Source organism: Sinohyriopsis cumingii, chromosome 4 (genome assembly GCF_028554795.1).
Source record: "Sinohyriopsis cumingii isolate HCF-2022 chromosome 4, ASM2855479v2, whole genome shotgun sequence".
Classification (NCBI taxonomy): Eukaryota; Metazoa; Mollusca; class Bivalvia; order Unionida; family Unionidae; genus Sinohyriopsis; species Sinohyriopsis cumingii.
The window spans coordinates 135,934,679-135,954,413 of NC_142964.1; the positions used below are offsets into that span (position 1 = coordinate 135,934,679).

Genomic DNA, 19,735 nt, shown 5'->3' on the forward strand with positions numbered 1-19,735 from the left:
ATTTATTTATTTAAACTATTCATTGGAATTACAGAGTGCTTGTTGATACTTTCGGACTAAATCATATTTTGGGATTATTGTTAATTCATTTAAAGGCATTCTGTATTATATCATTGTGGTACATCAAAACTATTAGCACATCAGAATATCAGGTGCTATTGGTATATCAGCACATTCAAGATTGGAATTAATTAGGAACAACACTGGAACATATTTGGAACACTCTATACTTTGGACTTGTGATAAAACTTTTAGACTATTTGGGATTTAATTCTCAATACAATGTTCTTTTCCAATTTTCATTTGCATTCGTTTTAAATAAATTATTTGCTGCATTTTACTAAACTTGGTCGATTTGGCTTTTTTCTGTTATTTAGTTTAGACCATACAGTCGTAACTATAAATGAAATTTCCGTCTTTCAGCTACAGCAGCTGGATTTAATTGTTAACCTAGAAGTCAGTGTTGCTGAGAAGCTCAGAATTTTAAAATAGATTAAACATCAATAAGGTAAGCACCACACTTTAAATAGCACATCAAAGAAAATACAGATAATGAGCTCCGTGTCTTCTGAAGTGCTCCATTAAATACGTCTGGTCACAAGATGAAGTTTTAGGGTGAACGTGATATGGCAAGGTGGCAGGGTCCAGTTTCGTTAATTGGCCCCTGGCAAATTTCTTAACTTAAAGGAGACTAGAAATCAAAATTTTCCTTTTACGTATGTAATTCTCTACAGATTTTAATTCGACTGCAATGTTTATAAATTAAATATCGTAAGTGGGTAGTGATTATATTGCGTGGAAGATACCACGATTCCGTAAATTGCCGAGTTTTTCCGAGTTTTGATGAGACGACAGATCACGTGGTACCGTGACGCTATACTAGCCAGTCCTCGAATACAAACATAAACATTGGCGAGCGAGGCAGACAGGAGACCACATTTGGGTTGCACATTCAAAAGTTGAATCTGCAGTCTGATATAATAGTTTATGTACTGTACTGGTAAGTGCTAAAAGAAATTTGTTAGGCACAGGCCCGGGCTGGTGACTTAAATAAACTAAAGTCCTGAATGAAATTCCACAAGCCTGGACAGTTCATACCTGTCAACTCTCAAGCCGAGAGAAAAACCTCCCGATTTTGGGGGTATTTCCTCATTTACATCCCGATCTCGTAATATCTCTCAATTTTGCGCAGCGAAGTCCCGATTATTACATTATGTCTGTCAATTTTCATTTGTCAGAAGAAAAAAACCCAACCCTAAACCATTTTTAAATATAACGTATGCAATCCACAGTCTAAACTGCCACACTGCTGACATCGTAGCGATATGACTGAAAAATTGTTAAAGCTACGTTAAAAATTCAAATCACACGCACACACGTCTAAACCCGGCACTGGACGAAATAATTAATATCATACAACAGTTTTTTTTCTTCTTCTTTTCTTCTTCAGTAAATAGAACGTGAAGATTAAACATTATTCAAGTAAATTTCAGATTTTTTAAAGAACTACAACAGTACTATAGTAAAAAAAATAATTAAAAGAATAAAATTGTCACCAATTAGCTTAAATGAATGATCACGTTGAAATTTTCTCTGCAAACAAAATCGCATCTCCATTTCCGCCAAAGAAACTCGGCCAGTTAACACCCGACATTCCTCTACCGTATATGAAAAGTTTAATTACCATGATTAAATTACAAGGAATAAAACAAAATATACCATGCAATATATGTGGCCCTAAAGAACTAATTCTGATTAAATATTTTATTCAGCAAACAGTGTTACATGCATTAAGACTTAAACCAAAGGAAAAAAGGTGGGGCATAAAACTGAGAAAAACAGTTGCCACATGTACGGTAACTTGTGACTGCAAATTTGAACTGTTAAAATGAAGTCCATGGCATCGTAAGTAACAACAAAATAGGCATCGTTTATTTAGTATTGCTGATTGCTGATGCTTACACATACACACACTGTCGAACATGGTTTCTTTGAAGTATGTCCGATCACAAGATCAATGCAAGGATAAGGAGTATGTTCATTAGTCACACCGGCTGTATTGTTTGCGTACTTAAATTAAAACTTTAGCTATTTTGCAATTTAGCCAGAACTGACCAGAATATGTAAAAGGGGCTTGTCATGGGGGATTAATAAGGCGTATCACAGCGAGAAAAGGCACGTCAAATGGGCGGTCGCACATTGGGGCAACGGGGGGGGGGGGGGTCAATAGCCCCCCCCCCGTTCTATTGTCAGACAGTTAATGTGAAACTTTGACCTTTTTTTTTTTAATCGCTGCTTTTTAAACTGCCCAAGGAATAGTTTTATATCAGTTCCAATTAATACAGATTACCGTTTATGCAAACTACATGTATACAATGCATTTTTTTAACAATTATTTTTTATAAGATTACTGAAAATTGTGTTTTCTCGAAACACGACAGATTTAGAATCTTATTTTTAGCAAAGCTTCCATTTGATTAAAATCAAATCTAAATTTCACCTAGGACAGTGGTGATTTGATTTAGATTGTGCCGTGTTAAGGCATGTATGTCAACATCTTGAAAATACATTTACTCATTTCACCAGCGCGATCAAAGTTTCCTCAGGCAAACAATTTTTGTTTCGACAAGCCTGACGGGCACCTCACTTTGAATACAGGATGGGCCGGAACTAAAACCAGAAGGGACTCAGGGTGTCGGGCTATCAGATTTGTTTTTAGTACTGCTGTTTTAGATAAAAGATATGTGGATTGATTGTTGCATTTTGTGGTCACTTACTCGTCCTTCTGCCTATTTTCGTAACTCAAACGTTTAACTCTTTTCCCAGGATTTAAAATGTCCAAAGGTATGTCTGGAACAGCGCCAACTTTTAGTCTAGGCCTAGCATTTACGTATCTTTGAGCTGCTATTTTTTCATGATCCCTCTCGTAACATTCCTTTGAGAAATGTAACGAGCACATAGTGCTGTATGGTGTTGCTTTGAAATCGACTCGTTTGTAATAATGCACCTATTCTTTCATGATGCCTTTATCTTTCGGAAAAGAAAAAAAAAATATGTCCACAGGCTTTTCTTAATGTTCCATTACACCCGTAAGCAACGTAAAACGGTATTGTCTTTTACTCTGGCAACTCCCACTTGAGCTGCTGGAGTCGCTACTATGACGTCACATCCCGAAAGTAACCGAATAGGCGCGGAAATTTTGCATACGAGGTCACGGAAATTCAGCTCCTAGAAGATAGGCCAATATTTAAATATTGGCATTACGGTCGCAGATGATACTTCAGAATAAGGTTTTATGCTATAGTACTTTTATTATTATTCTATATTTCCATTGGTTTCTGGTCTCCTTTAAGGCTATGGTGTGACTTTTTCAGCTATTATTGTTTACTGTTTATAGATATGGACATATTTGTGAACTAGGTGTTTCGGGCTTGTGTTGTTCTTGAAACTGATGTCAGGCATGTACACCTTCCATAGCGGCTCTGCAGTATGTTGATAGTGAAATACCAATAGTCGGCTAGGAAGAAGAGCTAGCCTCCCATAGCAGTAGACACGTGGGTTCAAGGCAAGTAGAGTATCTCAAAAACGGCTTGGATGACAACTATTCTGAATTGCATCAAACTATTTAGTAGACAATGTTTTTCAAAATTTTCATCCAGGGAAAGCGCTTGCGTTTGCACTGTGAGCACCACATGCTGTCAAAAATGGCCTTTGGATGTGAAAAATGCATGTATAAAATAGGGGTTGGGGTGCATAAACTTCTTCTGCTATGAACTGCCATTGACTTCTCTGGTTAAGTGAATACTATTCTTACGCTTTATTTTAATATAGGTATCTAAAAATATGGACCTTTTTGACCTGACTTGTGTATTTGATTTTTTATGATTTTTTATGCTAGGTCGCAGATTGTGGTATTAAATTTGTACATAAAAACTGGTCCCTGCCCCCTAACATGCTTCCATGCCGACTCCATTGCACGTGTCTAAGAGTTTTCTCCCTTGACATAGAGCTCTTAGTGGAATACGGACCTATAAATGATTTTAATATATAGGGCGAACAATTTGTCTGTCATAAAGAGTAGTGACTTTGTGATCATATTTTGTAAAAATATGTAAAAATTTCCTTCACATTCATCACTGAAATATGCATCTTTTTGCCAATTTCAAACGTGAATTTAACAAGACGTCTAGCTCTGTCTACATTTACGACCACGGAAATTTCCAATAACATCCAGGGGGGTAGTTACCATGTAGCCACTGAACTAACATCAAATAGATTTTGGAAACTTTCAAAACGAGAATTTGTGCTGGAATAAAACTGGTTGCATTGAATGCATTAATCTTGTCTTTCAACTAAGTCGGCTGAATTATTGTTTGAGAATATGCACTGTGAACTCTCAAACTGCGTCATTGATTCGATCAGTCTACGTATGTATGTATGTATGTATGTATGTATGTATGTAGGTAGGTAGGTAGGTATGTAGGTATGTATGTAGGTATGTATGTATGTCTGATTTAATAAGCACGTTACAACAACCCTGACTGAGTGCTGAGCAAGTTAACCTATCCTAAAAAAAATTATTTCATAACAAAAATAAAGCCATAAAGGTAAAGTACTCAAAATACAAAGTCGATGTAAAAAAAAAAAAAATATTTTAGATATTTGCCAATAACATGATATCCCTTCGCCGTATTAGTCTCGTTCACCCAGACTGGCTGCTTGAGATCGCCGCAAAACGCTTAAGGCTCTAACGGAGAAAGGATGGGTTAGGTTAGGTTAGTGAGACCATAAACTTGACACCGAAATAGGTTGTATTCTGTTTATACTTGTATCATAATCGTTCTCTGTCACCAAAAGGGGTAAATTTTGATGTGGGAACTGATACGAAAATGACTGAAGTTCATGCAATAGGTCAATATCCGAAGTCTTTCGAATGCTTAGTCGAATATATGTGGTAAAAGTCGGTCATATCGTACATTGGTGATAACGCAGTAAAAACTTCAACAGGCTAAAGAAACGAGGAGACTCTTGGAAAATGTCCGCTACGGGAGAAGCAAGGAAACCGAATATTGTTGTTATAGGAATAGACGAGAGCGAACATGCGGATTATGCTTTCCAGTGTACGTTCTCCTCTCTCTCTCTCTCTCTCTCTCTCTCTCTCTCTCATTATTAGAATGAATGGCAATTCATGTCGCTTGCAGTCTATGTTAGCGCGTATTTTAGCGTGCTAAAATGAGGAAACAGCAGGCTAATTACTTTTATCGTGCTAGTTACAAAAGCAACGCGTTTAAAGTGAAGACATGCTCGTATGTTTTTATACGCGCTAAAATAGACTGCAAGTGACACGAATTTGCTGTTCATACATTAGAAACAAGCATAGATATATGTACAACGTCTGACAAGCGATTCACTTTGCAAATTATCGTACTAAGGATTTCATTATGGACTCATTTACAGCTAATCGATTGTATCCAGGGCTGGATCAGATCAGGTGTTGGGGCGGGGTGGGTGGGTAGGTTTTTGGATTTATTTATTTTTAGCCGCGAGGGAGTCAAGCCACCATGGAACACCCTCTCCCATCTGTCTCTGGTATTGATCCTACAACTGACATTTTATGGACTCTACTATCACTGGCCTATTGATTGACTCGATTACAACTGGCCTATTGATTGACTCGATTACAACTGGCATATTGTATGGACTCTATTGCCACTGTCGTAATTACGATCTCTATTACAACTGGCATATTGTATGGACTCTATTGTCACTGTCGTAATTACGACCTCTATTACAAATGGCATATTGTATGGACTCTATTGTCACTGTCGTAATTACGAACTCTATTACAACTGGCATATTGTATGGACTCTATTGTCACTGTCGTAATTACGACCTCTATTACAACTGGCCGATTGTATGGACTCTATTACAACTAGCCTGTTGTATCATCAAAAAATAGATAAATGCTAATTCAGTTTGAAGTTGTATTTATTTGCGTACCCATTCACCCCATTGTGTAGGTACAAATACTTTCAAATAATGTCATGCTGTAAATTAACATTTTTCTTTTGTAATTATTCAGTCGATGTGTAAGGATCATCTGAATCGAGATTGTTTTCACTAAATATCTCCATTTAGTGCTTGTTGTTCAGTTCTCTATATGCTAATATGTTGATGAATGTTATAATGATAATACGTAATAAATACTGATGGGTCCCACATATACGTCGATCCTTTGCGATCCCCTACTAAATGCATCGGTCCCTTACGATATCCATCTTACCCTTACGATATAAATGGGTCCAACCGCTCCAGTGGCCTATTGGTAAGAGCGTCCGCCTCGGATGCGGGAGGTCGTGGGTTCGATCCCCGGCCGAATCATACCAAAGACATAAAAATGGCACTAACAGCTCCCTCGCTTGGCGTTCAGCATTAAGAGGTTAGTGTTAGGACTGGTTTGCCTGGAGTCAGGATAATGTGGCTCCGTGGGACATCATGCTACATGTCTACATGTCAGTGTTAGACATCACTATAAACTGCCACATTGCAGACATCGTAGCGAAATGGCTGAAAAATTGTTAAAGCTACGTTAAAAATGCAAAATGACATCACACAAATGGGTCCCTTACGATATGCATGGATCCTTTTCCGTATAAATGGGCCCCTTGGCTTATTGTGTGTATATAAGGTTGTAATTGAGACCACATCTCTTCACCTTACTTTTCTTGTCTATACCAGTGACCGGGAGTTAAATTTAATGTTTTCCTATCAATTTTGTAATTGTAAAGCTATTTGTAAGTCATCCACGTTTCAGTACCTCGTTTCAGTTATACACATGGGTTTTTTTGTGCAGCAAATATTGTCCTTTTAGGGCTCTTTCATTTTTATCTGTATCTATGGTTGAATTTGATAAACTTTGATTGGTATGTGCGAGAAATTGAGCAATTTTCCCGCTCATCTGAATTCATATTTTATTTGCTTGAGGAAGTACTGTCTTTAGTGTAACTCTTATTTCTCCAGATGGACGTATATTACACACACACACACACACACACACACACACACACACACACACACACACATATATATATATATATATATATATATATATATATATATATATATATATATATATATATATATATATATATATATATATATATATATATATATATATATATATATATATATATATATATATATATATATTCTTGAAAACGTATATCCAGGTGAATCTTAAGCGTTTAATTAAACTTAAACGTTTTGTTAAAAGGTTCATACTGCCCAGGTATTTTATGACAGATAATCTTTAATTTTCCCAGTCTTCTTGTGTCAGATGTTGATTACATTTTATCCTTGTTTACCCTATTAAGAAATAACGTTCAGTCGAAACGTTTTCCACCACTCTAAAAAAAAACAGTCCACCTTTTCTCATTGAAACCAGGTAGCATGAAATAAGTTTCCAGGTTCCTTGAATTTATACCCTGACTGGTTTGGACTGTACATCTAACCATCCATCCATGTATATATACGCACAATTTCTGCACTTTTATATTACTTTAGTTTTTTTCTTTTTCCCAAACGCTAAATGCATGCTACTACGAACTATTATTTTCTTTTCTCAGGGTACATGGATAACGTGCATAAAGAGGGCAGCAAGGTTCTACTCGTGCACGCCGTTCAGTACAAGACGGTTACGAACCCAGGTACCAGATATTTCATAGCTTTGTACTGATGTCAGCGTAAATTCTAGTTGTTGTGTATCGTCTTTCTATCTTTACTTTGCTTGCTTAGTCGTGAAATTGATATTATTAGCGTTTTTTTAACCCGCATAACACCCTTGCTTGTATTTTATATAATGTGTTTGATACTCTTTGCTCAGCACGGAAAGTAGGACACTCGTGGTGTTTTGGTTATCGTTATCTAGGAGATGATCCACCACGGTGTTATTGCCAGGATCGATTACAAATAGAATAAAATGTGAAATTAGTGGATGGAATAACAGCGATCTGAACATATATAGAATAGAAGAACACAAGTCCCCGTATGTAAAATATGACAGTTTAATCAACTATATAAGCAAAATGAAATTGAATATATATTTGAATGATTCGACATAGAGTTATAAAATTTATGCAAAATTTATGCAAAATTAAATATCTCTCTAATAGAACAAATTTCATCATTGGGTGACTGATCGAACTCAAATTATCATCATGTCAGCACCACTAGCTGCTTGCGATCTTTTCCAAATTATTTTTGGTGATAGGTCGGTGTTTGCCGTATGTTTTGCCGTAGTTGTAGACTGTGCTCTTTTCCACTTTGAATACAGATATGCAGCTAATTTTTTCCTTCAAATAAAAATATAATACCCAACCTAAATACATATCCTGGGGTTTTTTTTCTTCTCTTGGGATCAAATAATATTCCCACTCTTTTTACGTCATATATCGTCTTATCGCGATTTGACATAACTAAGGTAATATGATCAGTTCGCCGCCTGATACACACTCACCCTGTTGACAAAATATTAGTCTTTTCTAGTGGCTACTTTCGTCCTGCTGGAATATGATATAATTAGACCTATTAGATAACTATTACACCCGTCAGTGACTATAAATTACTAGCGGAACTGTCAGTCGACACGCGTTCCTAATGCTAATACCATCGAATCTCGGTTGAAAAGAACTCACAACTTAATTACACAAACGAATTAACGGACTTCACTATTTGTCCTAACTACGTTACTTTGCTAATAAGTGATTCATTTATATACATTTCCAGACATGGAAAAATCAATTTTCAACATACGTGATACAAACCATTTAAGACAGATAATTTACTTCTCATAATTGTTATCAGTAGAAATGCATAAAATTCCTACGATAAATGATTTCTTTAACATAGAAAACCACTTATCCGAACGCATTTATACCAAGGAAATATTCTTTGACATTCTTGCTTATTGTTTTTTTTTTTCTGAACTAAATGAAAAACAAAATTAGAATTTAAAACGAATAAATTCAACAAGTAATTACAGACTTACATCAGTGAACATATTTATGCAATTAACACAGTACCTTTGTGCCTTCCCGAGCCCTAGCTGGCTTATCATTACAGAATTACCTCTGTCTCTTTTATGGTTTAAGGTCTCTCAGCTGTTCAGACCCCCCTGTCCCATGGACGATATATTTAACGAGATGAGTACTTTTTACTATTCTCGGAGCCAGCTTCCCCTTTTCGGCAGAAAAACTGAGACTGACTCACATCGCTAGGGAGATTACTTTAAAACCTTAAATTTCGTATCGGAAACACATTCCTTCATTTAGCGTAGCCAATCAGGATTACTTTCTCTAACCGCCAAATCTCTCAACCTCAGCTCTGTCATTCCAAACATTTAACCCTACACTGATATATCTGCCAGCCCGTTATCGAACGGCCTCTAGTTCGTGACCCAAACAGAGCAGGTCACATCCTTTGAGGTCAGTTTATTTAGAGTTTAGCCCATACGTCACACTTAATGGCTCTTCGTCACGTTGACCGTGACAGAATGTACTGCGAAATTATCTCCACGAAATTTCGCACCATTACACAGTATCGAACAACAGAACTAATTGATTCTCGCTAAATGCTGCTGCACGTCACTAATTGTTACAGAATGTCACTAATTATTTCTAAATGTAACTGATTATCACTAACTGAATATCATGCAATGTCACAAATTAAATTTCACTAAATGTCAAAAACATTGTGTGTTAGACTGCGCTGTCTCTGTGCACAGCATACATTTTCTTTGCAACATCACCGTCATAGCCACCATCGCTAAAACCGAGGCTCTGGACGACTCAGTCGTGTGCACAGCACATACCTTCAGCGACGCAGCGTAACTGTTGTCGTCCTGTGGACTCGATACGGTGAAATAGATTCGTGCAATTCTGTATTATCAATTGTATCAAAATAATGTGTCATTGCTGTCGTTGTTGCTTTTGTCGCAATCGAAACTATAAATGGATGTTTCTACAGGAGTATCAACAACTAGTTGAAATAAATTTTTGAAAAATAATAAAGTGAAAGGTTTTATTCCTGTAGAAACAGCCATTGTAAACATAACCGTTTTTCTGTTTTATTTGGTTGTCTTGTCTAGGTTTTGTATTTGCCTTTGAAAAAGACTCAATAAAGAGACGAAAGTGCTCAGGCTAATTAGATACTAGTTTCGCACTGTTCGTTGTCATATATATATATATATATATATATATATATATATATATATATATATATATATATATATATATATATATATATATATATATATATATATATATATATATATATATATTCGTTGGTCTTATTGGAAAACGATAAACTACTTTTTCATAGTATAACCTTCACATTATTAAGTTTTCAAAATGTTCACTGCTAATGTATCGACAGCACCAACGTGAAACAAAATTGTTAAGTATTTCTCAGTTTTAGCCTCATGTTTTTCATTAATTGAAATTCAAGCACGTGACTTTAACCTAAATTGTATTATTTACCTTAGAAAATTCCTCTCATTACATGATCTTATCCTCGAATCATCACGCCCAAACATATTCGTGGTGCCACGCCATCTTTCGGGTGACCGTCATAGACCCCGGTTTTTCCCCAAATGTTATGACTACATGTACCCTTGATTGTTTCCTTAAAATACGACACATTGTGCTTGTAATAGTTAATTAGGATGTTTCACCACTCAGGAAAAAAATTCTGGTGATTTGCTAACCTTTTACCTTTTACTTTTGCAATTTCATTTTAATTCAATTTAATCAAACAATGATGTTAAATTACTCGTTGTCCACCCACGACGTATGAAGTACTGTCTTTGGTCAGAGCCGTTGAGTAACTTGAAAAATGCCTCAAGTGGATAATTTGTAATATGGCCTCAAAACAAGCCCATAATTATATAATATCATTGGCCGGGAGGATGAGTGACAGAATACTACAACGAAAGGAAAAATGAGTAAAGGGACAATTTCCGTCCCAAGAGATGAATAACCACACCAGGATCGCGTAGATCATTGATGTCCAGGAACTATTGTGCATTATATGAAAAAAATCGAGAATATGAAATAAGTACAGTTTTAATTTGATAACAGCTGTTTCTAATCGTAAGACACGTACGCAGGATTTTCGTTCTAACACATGTACATATCCGAATGACATTTCATTGCGTCACAGAAGTGACTCCGTGAAAGATCGTCAGGTTAAAAAGACACACACACACACACATATATAGATATATATATATATATATATATATATATATATATATATATATATATATATATATATATATATATATATATATATATATATATATATATATATATATTGAATACGACGAAATTAATGAACAATGTATAGAGATATGTTTGACCTACAAGTAGTAACTGAAATTGCTAATGAAAAAGCATGCTATCGTGATTTTTCCAATTTGATGGAAATGGCGAAAACATACATCGTTTGCAGCATCCGAGAGTTGGTAGAAGTATGAGAAGTATGGAAAAGTTACATATCTTATGCAATCCATCTCTGACCGATGGTCACTTACAGGATCCGTAACATTCTACGAAAACAAAGTTGATAGGAATTATACCTCGAAAGAAGGGAACATTAATATTTTTTGTATAAAGTTTATTGTAGGAGCATGGACACAAAACAAGTAATTGTGAGTTTAACGTCCTTCACAACATTTTAGGGATAAGATAAAAAAAATTAAATAAATGATCATTTCGTCCTCCTTTATTTTAGCGGTGACAGTTATGTCCTGGTCTCCCGCCATGATGGTACAAGAAATTGAAAAAGAAGAAAAGAAAATGTCAACTTTGATCAAAAAATGGCAGCAGAAAATTGAGGAGCTCAAGGTAATAGCATCTCCAACAGTTAATACGTCTATTTCAATCTTTAGCCTTGATATTTATTTGGCTTTTTGTTCTCCTTTTTACATTAACATGTTCCTGTCATAGTAGTGTTTGATTGCGACAATAATTCTATGATGTATTCGATGCAAGCGCTTTTACGATATTACAGAAGTGAACTGTTCATTATTTATTTCGTCTTGGACATTACGACTAACATCCCTCGAGTAAAGCTTTTTCTATGAATTATAAAGACGACTATGTCATCCACAATTTCTTTTGTAACGTGCCTTTCCCTTTTATAATATCGTACAATTCTACTCTCCCATCGAAATAATATTAATGTTCTCCTTAGTCTCCGATCTAATTATTTTTGATAGCGTTATTATACACACTTTAGTAAGGTGTATGAGTGTTGAAGTTTTGTTTTTTCTCTTGTACGGTGCTCGGATACATAGTATCATCTCAATGTAAGTTTATAGAATTCATATTAAACATTTTTTTTTTCAACGGAATTTTATCCTATTTTCATTGAAATAGGTCAGCAATTATTCCTTCAGTTTTACTTTTATTACTCTATTGTTTTCCCTAGTTGGATGGAGAAACCATTCGGGAAGAAGGTGATCCAGGCCACGCAATAGTAAAAGTTGCTAAGGAAAAAGGGGCAGATCTAATTGTAGTAGGCTGTCGTGGAGCTGGCACCGTCCGGAGGACACTCATGGGAAGCGTCAGCACCTTCGTCTTACATCACTCTCACGTACCGGTGTTTGTATGCCGCCATAAAGACTCGCATCCACACCATCACCATCATTTCAACCTATTCCACCATGACCACCATAAGAGCAAAAAACATGAAGAGAAGGAGATGGAAGTAGAACAAAAGAGCGACAGTCACAACGAATAAACTTATAACCATATTTGTGAGACCAAGACATATGTGTAGTTGTTTTAGTCACTTTATTTCTAACAAATTAAGGGGGGGGGGGAATACCTTACGGTTCCATCTTTGTCAGAATTTTTGCCTGCTTCTTGCATGCCATAAGCCAAGGTTAGTAAACTTGTGTAGGCTTAGGCATATTACCGGCAATGGGCTGTTGCACATTTGATGTTTGTCTTGAGGAAATTGTTTCTAAGCATCATTGATGCGTTAGTCCTATTTCATTTTTAAAATAAATATTCAGAACCATTATCAAATGTGAAACTTCGGAGCTTGTAAAATAAAACCGCGACGTATCCTCTGTCTTTTGTTATTTTCTTAAGTATGTACCGCTTTATCGAGCCGTATGCCTGCTTTATTGCGCGGGAAATAATACCTCCTTAGAATTAGTTACCATAATCATGCGCCTAGGTGGAATACGTGTCACGGTCATCAAAGTATGTAGGTTTAGTTCTTAATGAAAAAATTAAAACAGTTTGGACCAAGTTAATCTTTCCTACGGAATAAGAATCTACGCGAACCTTTTGATGAAGGACAATGAAAACAAATTACCGCAGAAGTAGTATCATAATAGTCTTTTTGGATTCCGGTGGCTGAGACAACGCCTTCACTTTACTACTCTTACCCCGATCGTCACACGCGAGTGTATCGAGTAAGGCTAAAAATGGTCGGTAACAATTAATTATAACACTAGCGCGAATGAATTTGCTCCGCAAAATCTGTAAGCATAAGACGAAGTAGTTATTTTGGGGGAAATGCAAATATTATATTTTAGGAAATAAAATTGGTATGCTTATGTAAGCAATAACATCAAAACACTGCCACTACAAAGTGTAGAAAATTTCTTCGTTGTATTCGATGTCACTGTCTTTGCATACAAACTGGATGCTCTTTGTTTTCGTGAACGATTTTTTGCACATCCAGATCTGCTAGCATGTTGAGTGATGTACATTGGCAAAAAGGTACTAGATTTTCACTGCCTGTAAATGAATTACCGGTATAAGGTCGCTAGCCCTACGGTTCCCTATCTGTGCTCGAAGTCGCCGGTAGTTTTACTTTTCCGCCAACACGATGTGGAACTTAGTCATGCTAATCGTTTTATCCTCAATAGCCATCGGATACAGCTTGGAAGTTGTATTGAGACTGTCCCTCCTCGAGAAGTTATGAATAAATAGATATTTGTGAGTGTAATCATATAAAAATTATTTTACCAACACAGCCTGAGTCCCGGTAAATCCGACAGATGCACTAATGCTAGCTGCTATAATCACAATTCCATCCACACCAAGGCCAACAGTAGTCGCGATGGTGATTCCATAAATAGCATCTACAACCAGACGCGCATTCATTTTTCACGAGTAGCGCATTTTTCAGTGATTTCCTCTCGTAATTGTTGTTCCGCTTTATTTTTGTTCTCACGTAGGTAACAATGAGGGTCCATTATAGTTATATTAATAATGTAATCGCGAAGGATAATTGCTCGACAGGCTGACCTTCTTCAGTTGCAACACGCACACTCACTTCTAACCAGTTATTCTCTTTTATTGGTACAACTGTCTTACAATCATAGCAAATATCTGCCCGAGGAATATTTAAACATCCGGCGATTGTAAGTTCTGGAGGCCTGACACCACGTTCATATAGAAACAGTAATTACGCCACTGAATGTTTCAGAAACGATACGTCTCGTATTCTCCCAAAACCTATTCCGAGGACAAATGCTTCCTTGCTAAATAGCAGTAGAGATTTTCTCTCCTTGGCTGAGTCAATGTTGGTGCCACATAATCGTCGGGGAATACAGCCGGATAGATTTCCCGGAAAATTACACTTCCTCGTTGTAGAAACAACCCTGTATATTTTCACGCGTGGCGGTGCACTCGGCGAGGTGGCATTTTCACATGTTATTGATACAACACCAAGCTGGCATCGAGTTGGTTTGGTACATCAGAGTGGTCACATCACCTATCTTTGTCAACAAGTGGAAAAAATCTCCAATAATGTTTGCATACGCAGTCAACTGGTCTAACAACCTCTCAGCAAATTCAGCACGCTCATCATAGAGGTCAGAGTTCATCACCTACATTTAATGATAAATCTGAACTTAAATACAGTCACCAAAGACGGCTAAGTATCCATATGAATAGATGTGATATGCTTCAAACTGAATATCATATTTGACGACTGGTGATATTGATGTCGTATACGTGATACATTCTGCAGTTTCGTTGCGACTGTTATGCATAATCATTCATGAACCATGCGGATTGTTTATCAGGAGTTTTAATTGGTCCCACCTGTTACAATTGGATACGATAAATACGATCCAGAATCGCTTACTGTTAAGATAAGAGACTTAGGTTCATCGAAACCAGTTTTACAGGTAAAAACAATTCGACCATTTGTATTTTCAGTTCTTTTTTCCTCTTCATTAATCTGCAATTTTTGTTTTGGTGTAAAGGAAGTTGGTATGCGTTGTAGTAAGGGCAGATCAACGATCCTTTTTTTTACATTTTGTTTCATGGCATCATCATCGATGGGCTCTTGAATTAATTTAATTCCATTTCCGTTCATAATAAGGTCTCGACTCATTTAATTTACCTTTTTTCGCGTTTCGATACCGTATTTGTGTTGACATTGTGTTTGATAAACACAACTGACACACGAGAGGCTCTGATTCACTCGATTTCGACCAAGTATTTCGCGATAGTGCATCGCAGTTATAAAACAAGAGCTTAAATATCCACGTTGGACGTTTTAATCTTTCAAGTTTGATAGTATACAATCACAAGTTTTCCCTGGTCAACTTCAACAATAACCCGCCTGGTAAACTCATTCATATAGCTTTCATAGCAGACCTGGTCAGCTCCAGGTCAGGCTGAGCTTCGTCCTTAAATATGAACATAGTTTGTATACACCGGGAAAAAAAATGCCTTTGTGGTGTTATTGACCGCTTAATCATGCAACGCTTTAACATAATATTCACATATTGGCCCGTCCAGCCAAATTTGTAGCTGCAGAGTTGAAGAAAACAGTGGTAGATGATTCTGTCGCCCAGCTCCCTGCGATAGATTATCAACGGCTTCACGTGGCGGTGCAAGACCGTATGAGTCAAAAGATGAAAAATGTGGAGGCGTTATTAGGTGTGCAACCCAATGTAGTCCATGTTCTGTTGTCGAATCCATGTTAACAATACCGGTTTTCTGTGTGCGGGGAATCATCGATGCACATGCGTAACGCAAAAAGATACATCGGAAATGCTTGACGGACTTTGGCACTAGTAAATCAAAATTACTTAATGGACGCGTGAGAAGCTTCGCTTCAATCAACGGCAAGTTCACGACCAAAGGCCATTTGGTATGGTCCGGGTAGGCGAAGATCTTTCCATAAGCATATTTTGCGAGTCGTTCCAGGTAATCAAACCATTTCCTTTATTTCTTGGTGTACGACACGAAAAATTTATTTTTTTCACCAACAGCTTTTTCCAGAACTATTCTCGGATGCAGTTCCTACAGCCCTTAACGCAGCGTCTTTTGCAACCGCAGGAGATGCCGTCGTTAACAATGCTTGAATAACTACCAGGAGTGGAAATATCGCATTGGTCTTTTGAATCTGTGTCACCTCTGACTTGGATAATTTTACTGTCACTGAGGTGTTCTTTTGTTTGACCGCTCTAAACTGGTTAAGCTGTTCGAGTCAACCACACGGGGACAGTTCCATTTAACTTGTTTCAGAGAATGTTCCAATGTAATACCACAGTCGTCTCCTATTGCTCTCCTTCTTCTCGCTAGCTTCTTTGGGCTAAGGCCAATATTAACTTCGTGAAATAACGTTATATTTAATCATGCTATGTAATTATAACAGTACAATAATTATAGGTTTTCCACAGGCACGTCAATAACCCTCATTCGACTACCTGTTCCCTTAATGAATAACATCATATCAGAGAGAACTGCATGAATACACCTGTAACCAACAAGGACGGGCGGAGCTGCGGAGGTATCAGTTAAACGTGCATGAAAGTGCGCGTCGACCACGTACTGCATGTACAGATTCAGGTGTTTCGAGGAAACGTATTCAAACGGGTACAAGTTAGGAAAGTCGTGCAGTCTCCGGCGGATTCCTGACAAACGTTTAACCTCAATGAAATTTAAGACACTCTAAGCCGATTCATTTTATTTCCAGTCTGTCTACTGCATCTAAGCTATTGTTTGAAACGCCAAGAACACGTTGTTGCGTTGTTATTCACCATGATAACTGCTGAACTCAGCCCTCATAAAAGGCTGTAGTAGGCGTGTGAAATGATAGCGTATATGTGCCTCCAGATCCCACACACGACATCAAATGTGTTTCTGTAACCACTGACGAGATCATCACAAGCATTCACAATGCTAATTTCAATAAAACAACTTTATTTTCCGCATCTCTATGAACAGAAGTTCATGATTGTCGTTGGGTTTTCGGTATAATGTGATTGAGCTTTTCGCTCCTAATATAGCCCTGCGAACATTCCAATTATATGACTGAGAGGGATCGCACTCGAAAGCGACAATGAGTTTCCGTTAATTTGTAATCGGCGCTATAAAATTCCATGTTTAAAATTGTTCTTGGCGCCAAGGACTACAGGTTGTACATCTGCATCGTTAGCAGCGTTGGTGAATAGTTAAGGTCGTGCAATAGTATACGGTTTATATTCTCTCATTAGCGGCTAAAAGCTTTGAAAAACATCATAGGATATCAAACTTCTTTATCTTGCAAGTTGGAGCTTTTTGTGTCAAAGTAAACTTTGCTCCAACATGCTTCGATTTACTTTTCATCACTGAAATAATGTGCACTGCTATGCGACGCCATAATACCGTTCTTGACAAGTCCAACCAGGGCATCGTCGGGGTAGTTGTGATTTCCATCGATTTCCAGAAAGGCCTAACAAGGGACAAACTATTGAAACGTCTCATGCTCTTTTATTCGTCCCTGCTGATTAGGATGTTTCGCCGGGTACGAAAAATACTGAAAATCTGGTTTGCTTCGATCTCTATTCAAAGGCGCGTCCCTGGCAAACGCGGAATCTGCTACTTCTTCAAATTTGCCATTGGTTATACATTATCGGTTTCATCTAATACAATTTGATGACTTTGACACTCGTGTTTGCAACTGTAATCTGCTTCCCAGTACCACATTTGCCATCGCTGAATCAGCTTTAAGCTGCTGAGCGGCTTCGTTGATGATTTTACTGATCGGCGTAGATATTGTTACTGTTTATGGAAGTGTAACTGCCTTCGGTTCTTCCCACGGTGCTTGAGTCACTAATTGTCGTCGTTGATCTCAAATCGACTAAACGATCGCAATCCCAGATTTTTCAACCGATCCGTAAAACGCTTTTGATGCTATCAACGACTCGCATTGTAATTTGTTTAGTGATCGGTGTAGTGCACGATGACAAGGCCGCGTTCACCTTGAGTGCGACTGTAAACAATTCCTGGCAACATCACCCAGACCATTTTCTTACAATGTCATGAAAACGGGTTTTCACGCATTGACAATGCAAAATGGCATCACACGTTCAGTCCAGGAGCGATTATCATTGTATTATAGAACAGGTCGATCTCTATTGTACAATTGTACCGTCAAGATCGCCTCGCGTAGGTCCTTCATGTGCCCGTCTTTATCTACAAGAGTGATACGAAGTTTCATCAACTGGGGATAGTGGCATGGAAAATACACTTGCGTGGGAGTAATAGGCAGCAAAAACCCTAGCGGGGCATTTGGGGAGAATCCAAAGAACATATTACTTTCTGATGCAATGTTTGTGGAAGCACCACTTGCCGACCCTGAACAGTAACTGCTACATATCACGTGGAGGATCCTTCACTACAACAATCCGTGGATCTCTTTTCGCCTTTTTTCATGTTCTTACTGATCTGCAGTTTGACCAAGATCGATTATATTTTTAAGCACTTTCACCCTTTAACTTACAAGCAACTTTTTTGTTGGCATTACTAAGCAGTGAATATCTTTTGGGTAATCACTTTTGCAAATTCATCTACCTAACATGCTTCCGCTATGTCCACAAATAATTAATCGGTTGTTATATGCTTCAAAATTAAATATGAATCCGTAAGCGGTAATATTGTATCGACGTACCGCGGTTTGATTTTGACATAAAAGAATTCATAAATCAAGAGCTTTGACAAATTCATGAAGGATGCGTCAACTTTATTTAATTTTTCTAACTTGAACGGCTATGAGTCCGCCACCAAATAGCTTGCACGACTGAAATGCTGGGTCAGCAGCAATGTTGCGAAGTTTATCTTGCTTACTATCACGGACAAGATCGATATAAGTTCGCTCTCGCTCAAACTAGCTCGTAGCCTTTGTGCGCAAATCCGTATTCATTTTAATGTATGATACTATCCATGCACGTTGATGAAATCGCACCACTCGATGGATTTGTTGTATTCATAATTGAACTATGTAACTGAGCTTTAGACGCAGGTTTGGTATTAGCATAATGCATAATGTGCACTTGTGTCCCGATTCGTCCACTAGCGCGTACTGGTATGATAGTCAATCACGTGGCACCAGAGCGATTCCGGTGTTAGCCTTGAGAAGCTCGTCTGGGTATTCTAGATCAACTAAATTAAGTAACCGATGTCGCTGTTGCTGTCGTACATCTCTAAGTCTATATTAGAGGGATCGACACATTCAAACCCTTCAGTAGGCATGGACTGCGTCATTGTCCAGCCATACAGGATTTAGGGATATAGACACAAGCCGAAACTCTTTGGGATAGTGGGGTCGTATCCGTCCACTACAGGGCGTTAGCTCATCATTAAATCACCGCCACTGATTTATCTTTCATTAAGTATGTGTCGGTAAATGTCTGCTAATAACTCCACTTCAACCT

At 37.5% G+C, this 19,735-nt stretch overlaps 1 protein-coding gene across 1 annotated transcript; it reads left to right on the top strand.

The window, feature by feature from the left end:
- Nucleotides 1–4,943: 4,943 nt before the first annotated feature.
- LOC149802143 (uncharacterized) lies at nucleotides 4,944–13,132 on the top strand. Its single transcript, XM_089956541.1, has 4 exons — nucleotides 4,944–5,120; nucleotides 7,626–7,706; nucleotides 11,791–11,903; nucleotides 12,490–13,132. The coding sequence occupies exons 1-4, from the start codon at nucleotides 5,036–5,038 to the stop codon at nucleotides 12,799–12,801; spliced, it is 591 nt and encodes a 196-aa protein (XP_089812667.1). The 5' UTR covers nucleotides 4,944–5,035; the 3' UTR covers nucleotides 12,802–13,132.
- The last annotated feature ends 6,603 nt before the right edge of the window (nucleotides 13,133–19,735 follow it).